The 7417-nt window shown below is 36.3% G+C and overlaps 2 protein-coding genes across 2 annotated transcripts in view; both read right to left on the minus strand.

The window, feature by feature from the left end:
* Positions 1-4711, minus strand: part of LOC107595615 (SH3 domain-binding protein 5-like) — a 9350-nt gene extending 4639 nt beyond the window's left edge. Inside the window, exons 1-4 of the mRNA XM_016286080.1 lie at positions 4077-4711; positions 3773-3835; positions 2301-2497; positions 2211-2215 (exon numbers count right to left, since the gene is read on the minus strand). Coding sequence (XP_016141566.1) covers positions 2211-2215; positions 2301-2497; positions 3773-3835; positions 4077-4322 — 511 coding nt within the window. The 5' untranslated portion in view covers positions 4323-4711. The remainder of the gene's footprint in view (positions 1-2210; positions 2216-2300; positions 2498-3772; positions 3836-4076) is intronic.
* Positions 4712-6210: 1499 nt separating this feature from the next.
* Positions 6211-7417, minus strand: part of LOC107595596 (general transcription factor IIH subunit 4-like) — a 12497-nt gene continuing 11290 nt past the window's right edge. The window contains 2 exon segments of the mRNA XM_016286047.1: positions 6211-6406; positions 6513-6574. Of these exon segments, the coding sequence (XP_016141533.1) occupies positions 6296-6406; positions 6513-6574 (173 nt within the window). The 3' untranslated portion in view covers positions 6211-6295.

A 7417-nucleotide genomic window follows, 5' to 3' on the forward strand; every position in this document is an offset into this window, starting at 1 on the left:
AATGCTTTGGTATCCTTTCTCACATTCTCACATCTTCATCTTAGCATCTGACCGAACCACCGACTGGGGCGGGTCACATGAAGTGTAGCCTTTAAGAGATTCACATCAGCATGTAATATGCACTCTCAGTTAGATCATCCGAAGATGAATTCATAGAGACCAAACATGATATAGGTGAGGTTATATTAACTAGTGGTCTATCATAACATGCATAAAACAGCATGCACTACAACAGACAATATACAAGAACAGTAATGGTATACACAATGACCTGAAGGATATGTGTATTCAATCAAAGAAAGGTTTTCCTATGAATTAATTAGAGAACAGTCCATTTCTCTGGGCATTATGTGTCTTTCCTATGAGGAAAATGAGGGAGTTTATCTGCCCGCATTCCTTTAGGCAATAAAACCAGTGATATCAGCATTGGTTGCCATGGAACCAGAGGCCTGTTCTGCCTTTCTGAGGTGTTAGGTGCATTTCGGGGGAAGGGTCCATAGACCCTCGTAATTGGCCCTTTGGTTAGGTGAGGGGGCGTTAGATATTATTTGTTAAATATAACAAAAAGTTGTGTGTCTGATTGGTCCAAATGCTACAGTTCCATTGTTTTTATCTGTTATTTTGCATGTCATTTGTTCTTTAATTTATTACTGACTGTTCCCTTGAATGATTTATTGAAAAACTTGAGGGAATGATTATAATAAAGAAGTGATTTAATAGTATGTAAGTATTTTGGATTTGGAATCAAGAATCTTGAAATTTCACTAACATTGGTATCGACAACTGAAGTTTTGGTGACAACCGTATAACTAGTCGACTAATCAGTCTTAAGAAAGCCCTGTATAATTTGGCTGGTTTTGGGTTCACTTGACACAGACATGTTTCTAATGGAGGAGGCTACATAAAATGTATCCCTGTGCTCAGAGAGCAAAGAAAAAGAACAGAATTTAGAGGTCTGGAGACATGTTTTGTTAAAAGTTGGACTATTTTTAACTTGACAATCTGTCTTAAAAATGCAAAGCTCGTGGTGACATGCTCAAACAACAGCACAAGACATGATGCCATGCCAAAGCTATCTGTCTGAATGTGTATGGCTGAAGCAGCACTGCTCTAAAGGGGATCAAGTTAAAGAAGCAACATTTTCAAGGGTATTTTACAGTAGTATGCAAACTGTCTAACACACACACACACACACACACACACACACACACACACACACACACACACATATATGGTATATATACCAGAGCTGGCAAACAGTGACTTCTTTAAATGGGTATGCTATCTAATTTATTACCGTAATTTATCAGAGACAACAAATAAGAAACTCCATGTCAGGTGTCGATTTAAAAGTAGGGCTGTTGCCTGGAATAATCAATAGGTGTATATATTTGAGGAAAACAAAAGGAACAATAAAAATCCTCAGACATTTGAATACTTTGCTCAAGCATGTTGCCAAATAACATGCACCTTCAACATAGTTTGTCTATATGCCAAAATATGTTTCCAGTGGACTTTCAAAATTTGCTTTGCTTGAAAAAACATATATACAATATATATATATATATATATAATATACAATATATATATATATATAATATACAATTGCAATGTTTTTTTCCCATTTGATTTAATTGAGTTGAGCATCAAATACAATGTGATTTTTGGTCATCGATATCAAGCAGCAACAGCACATTTTTCTGCTTTCATAGCTTTCTTTTCCAATTCATAGCAATAAAGCTCAGGCGCCAAAGTTGGATCCACTTGCCCGAATCCCTCCGTAACTGCCACAGATTTGCAGACAATTACCGTCATTTGTCAAATAAATAATTTAAGGACAGTTACATAAAAATTCAGCTTTGCATCACAGAAATAAATTCCATTTTAAAATACATTCAAATAGAAAACAGCTATTTTTAATTGTAAAACTTAATCAATATGGAAAACAATGACTACATTTACTGAGCTTGTCTACTCATCCGCACTCAATCTTATTTACAGTTTTTCATGAGAAGGGCTGACGACCAAGTCAAAATTTAAATTCAGTGTTGGTTCAATTGTTTTCAATTACTCTCTATAGCCTCAGCTAAACGATTTTCATCAGTTTAATTACATATTCGAAATTGGCTGCAAAATGCTAATGAAAAGTGATGTGGAAATCACATCTCGTGTTATCAGGGTTAATCACATTAACGCACTCGCTCTTTCACCATCACTGCATTGAGAAAAGTGTTCTGATTCAGCGGGAGGATTTTTCGCAATAATAAAAGACTGGAAATGAATCAGCAAACTACAAAAACTTCTTTGTTATGTTATGTTCTCTTGCTCTCAAACACACACACACACACACACACACACACACACACACCTCTTTAGCAAGTCTTCGGGCTTCGTAGTAAGGTCTGGCTTTCTCGATGCAGGCTCCCAGCTGAGAGCCCTGAGCGTTGAGTTTGCGCGCCGAGTCTGTAAGGATCCTCCTATAGCTGGATCTCGCTTCCTAAACGAGTGTTAGACAGAGATAACGAGAGAGTGAGAAACAATGCTTAATTTGGCACGTTGAGTAAAACATGTAAATAATAGATATATTAATACTCCAATTTAGTGGTTCTCAACTGATGGGCACTCAAGCTAAACATGGCTCACAAAGACAGTAGCGAAATAAACAATATTGAATGAAAATAATAAAGTGCGACAAAACGCATAGTTAGGATTCCAAAATACATTTTCAAGCCAGGGCTTGAACTCAAACTAGACCACATGGCTAGTTTGACTTATCTCTCTCTCCCTTTTTCTTTTTTTTTTAAAAGGAATTTTGAGAAAATATTGTGTAAAACACTGCGTCACATACACTACCATTCAAAGGTTTGGGGTTGATAAGATTTTTCAATGTTTTTGAAAGAAGTCTCTTATGCTCACCAAGACTGCTGAGCAAAACTACAGTAAAAACAGTGATATTGTGAAATATTATTACAAATAAAAATAACAAATAAAAAATGTAATTTATTCCTGTGATCAAAGCTGAATTTTCAGCATCATTACTCCAGTCTTCAGTGTCACATGATCCTTCAGAAATCATTCTGTGCTGATTTTCTTCTAAAAAAAACATTTCTTATTATTATCAATGTTGTGCAGCTTCATATTTTTATGTAAACCATAATCCTTTTTAAAGAACAGCATTTAATTAAAATAGAAATCTTTTGTAAAATTATAAACATCTTTACAGTTACTTTTGAACAATTTCATGCATATTTTATGCCTACTTATTGAACAAAATTCTATATTTTTTCCCAAAAAAAGAAAAATGTCTTACCGATCCCAAAGTTTTGAACAGTAGTGCATATTATAAACACTGTGTCATTGCACTTCATCAATTTTGTGCACATCTCATTTGCTGTTGTTAAACTGCATTATGTTCAATACAAATTACTGTCAGATATCAGCCCTTCTCACCAGACACTGATCATTAAAAAGAAATCTATTTATTGGTCACACAGATTGTAAACTTGCCGGAACTAATTCTAGCTTCACAAAATAGAGGTAAGACAATAGAGCAGGTGTGAAGTGAGCGCTATTATTAACTACTGTAACCAAATGTAATGACAAGACATTATATCGTTCAAAATTGAAGATCTCTCTAAGGCTGTGTCTCATTTTAGGGCATCACGTGTGCATTTTGAAACAGGATGTGTACCCTTAACATCTAAAGACACTGTCTAAGTAGTGAGCTCACTAGATTTTGAGACACAGCCATAGTGTCATACATATTACTCACATCCAGCTGTAGTTCCAGTCTGTTGATCTCATCACTGGCCTGATTCAAGTGTTCCAGCTCCTCCTGACCAATGCAAACCAGGGAGGGAAGACAGTTGACATTCATTTACTATTAATAGAAGTATTCAATCACTGACAAAGGCATATGAATTTATATAAAACTAGCAAAATCACAGACAGACAAATCATATTATAACATTTTGCTATTATAATCCATTAATTGAAGCAAACTGTGTAATAATATATGCCATAGTTCACAGTCATAGTCACAATATCAAGTTTATTTTGGGTCCAGATCCTAATACCTGAATCCTGGGGTCCAGCTCTTCCTCATATTGCTCCTCATCTTCATCAAACTCAGCCTTATCTTTCTCCGCCACCACAGTGTTCTCGGTTTTGCTCGTGGTTTCCTCGTTTCCTCCATCCCCGCTTCTGTTTTTCAGGGTGTCGTCCCTCGCCCCGGTCTCCACCGCGGCGCTCTCCTCTCTCCACTCCCCCGACTCAGGCTCCCCGGATCCGGGGGGGTTCTCACGCTGCTGCCGCGGTTCCATCCGAGGCCTTGAGAATGACCCGTTTTGTTCTTAGAAATCAGAATATATAAGTGCTTAAATGTTTGCCATTCCTATACATTTATATCTACCCGATAATTTGCCGGTAAAGTGCTACATAATCGGAGAATGAGAGTAATTTAACGGCGCAGGCGTGTTGTTTGCAGCGGAGCTGACAGCGCAGGATGACCCGGGCTGAACCGTTAGCTTCGCGGCTAACTGCAGGAATCACAGCCTCTCCAGACCGCACTGCTCCACTGCTCAGGGCTCACAAATACAGCGACAGCTCCGACCTGACAGACACTAGACAGTCACTCTTGATAGTTTCCGTTATTTCTCACCCTCCCTATTTCTCCTTCTCTCTCTAGCTGCCAGGATGATCGTTACCAACATGTTCCACGGAAACCAAAGTTTTCTCCTAGTTACTCCAGTTATTGTTATTATTACTGTAAAATCATCCTAAATTAATGAGGGACCTTCAAACAGTGTAAGTAACTCGGGGGAAAAAAATATTTATTTATTTGATAACAGTGGTGGCTTATACAAAATTACCATTGTTTTATTGTACTAGCAAAAACATGTGTTTATGTGAATCTGAGAAACCTATCAAGTATTTCACGTTGAAAAGTAGTATTTTATCCTGAAAACATCAAATGTAATAAATTACATTGAAACGTGTGGCATTATTAACATTATTTTGATAATTAAGTGCATTTTCGTATTTTTCTTATTACCATATTGCAAAGAAAGTACCTCATTAGCCTATAATTCCTATTATTTATTTATTCCATTCATTTTAATGGAAATTTGTTTTGGAAATAGAAATTGTCATGAAAATAATGTATGAATGGTCCTAAAAATAAGCATTATTTATTTTATTTAAAATATAATTATTTTTTCATTCATAAATTATATATATATATATATATATAGGCCTATATATATACACACACACTGAACAAAATTATAAACGCAACACTTTAGTTTTTGCCCCCATTTTTCATGAGCTGAACTCAAAGATCTAAGACTTTTTCTATGTACACAAAAGGCCTATTTCTCTCAAATATTGTTCACAAATCTGTCTAAATCGGTGTTAGTTGTAACACCGAGTTGAAATGTTAACCAGCCCAGATGAGAAACTGTGTGGGGCTAATAATGCACGGGAGATTTCCATCCCCCCCCCCCCGGGTAAATAGAAAAAGTCTTAGATCTTTGAGTTCAGCTCATGAAAAATGGGGGCAAAAACAAAAGTGTTGCATTTATAATTTTGTTCAGTGTATAGCATTTTTATTCATTCATTTTTTTTAAATAGTGGGAAATGTGAACTGGAAGTTTTCATAAGATTCACCCATTAAGACTCACATTTATTCCTCTCCATCATCCTAAAAGCTGAAACTGAATTCTGTCATTTTCCCCGTAATTACATGTGACTGAAATGTACATTTCATGGCCTAAATTTCCATGTCATCAAACAAAAGAGATAGCAATCAGTGTAAACAGTATTTCTTTTAGTCAGTTTACCTCAGACACAAACATGAAGCAAGTACAAAAGCTAAATTAAGTCAATAAGGGAATAATAATGCAAATATCTCTCATAAACAGTAAAAAGCTTTGAACTATGTATAGAAACAGTTTTTTTTCAACTTGCAGTGAAATACACAAAAATAGTGCTCATTACAGATATTTTCTCCTGTCCATCTAATAAACTGTAATTTTCAGAATAATTCTCTAGTGAATAATGTATTTTGTAGTCTCTCAGGGCTGTTCTTCCTTTTTTCCTTTATGTATGGCTCTTTTGTCTCTTCCAGAATCTCTTAACCTCGCTGTGTCCATGTGGCGTTTGCAGTGAAATACACAAAAATAGTGCTCATTACAGATATTTTCTCCTGTCCATCTAATAAACTGTAATTTTCAGAATAATTCTCTAGTGAATAATGTATTTTGTAGTCTCTCAGGGCTGTTCTTCCTTTTTTCCTTTATGTATGGCTCTTTTGTCTCTTCCAGAATCTCTTAACCTCGCTGTGTCCATGTGGCGTCACCACTATGACCCTGTGAGCGGGGTTCTGCCAAACCAGCACACCTAAACCCTGCAGGACAGACGTTATACTGTCAGGACTGTGTGCCTCACTGCAGGACAGACAGTCGCTGCTTATAAAGTACAGCTAGTACAAATGGAAAGATTATATTTTTTACCTGAGCCCTGTCCCGCAACACTTCAAAATCAGCCTGGGATAAAAACTGGTTGTATAACATTCCTGAAAGAAAGAAAAACGTGGTGTAAAATACACAAAATGCATCACTGATGCGTTAGTATATTTTCAGATGCCGTTTTTGACCCCTACCAATCCATGTATCATTCGATCATTCATTTTTTGATTTAATATTGAAAGTAGAAAAATGAGAAAACGGCTCCTTTTTCGTTTTTTTTTTCGTTTTTTCCAAAACACGAAAAACGAGAATTCAGCTTAAATTTTTGTTTTTCGTTCATGGGTGGAAAAATGAATAAACAGTTTGAATATTTGATTTCTACACGTGGGCGGGAATTAAACGCCCCTTTCTGCTGATTGGTCAGCCGAAGATCAAACCATGCCTTCTTCAGTTCTTCTGCAGTATCATGCAGCAGAATAATAGTCCTCTGCTGCTGCAGTTGTACGGATTAATAACCCATTTGATAAATTTCATATTTTTCTCATCAAACTGGCTAATGAATAGCTCGACACAACTCGTACCGGGGCAGAGTCTAGACAGTTCTTTCTTCTGTGTAGACCAGCGGTTCTTAAAGTGATAGGGGGTCCAAGAAATAATTTGCTATAGCCTAAAGTATTTCCAGATTGTAAAGTCGCTTTTTTTATCATGATGTACACATAGGCTTACTGTGATTTATTCCAAAGTGACATATGATGCATTTAACCTCAAATAATCTAAATGAAGCCTTTTAAAAGACAAGTATTCCCTGTGGTTGGTGTTTGTGGCATGCGCCGGAAAGATGCTCAAGGAGACCGAAACACGCTAAAGCAGCGCATTCTGTTGTTCTCTTTATTTTTTCAAAGGCATGACATTTTGTAGTTATTTTGAACGTAACGTTACACAATTAAAAA

This window comes from Sinocyclocheilus grahami, unplaced genomic scaffold (genome assembly GCF_001515645.1).
Source record: "Sinocyclocheilus grahami isolate Dianchi unplaced genomic scaffold, SAMN03320097.WGS_v1.1 scaffold205.1, whole genome shotgun sequence".
NCBI lineage: Eukaryota > Metazoa > Chordata > Actinopteri > Cypriniformes > Cyprinidae > Sinocyclocheilus > Sinocyclocheilus grahami.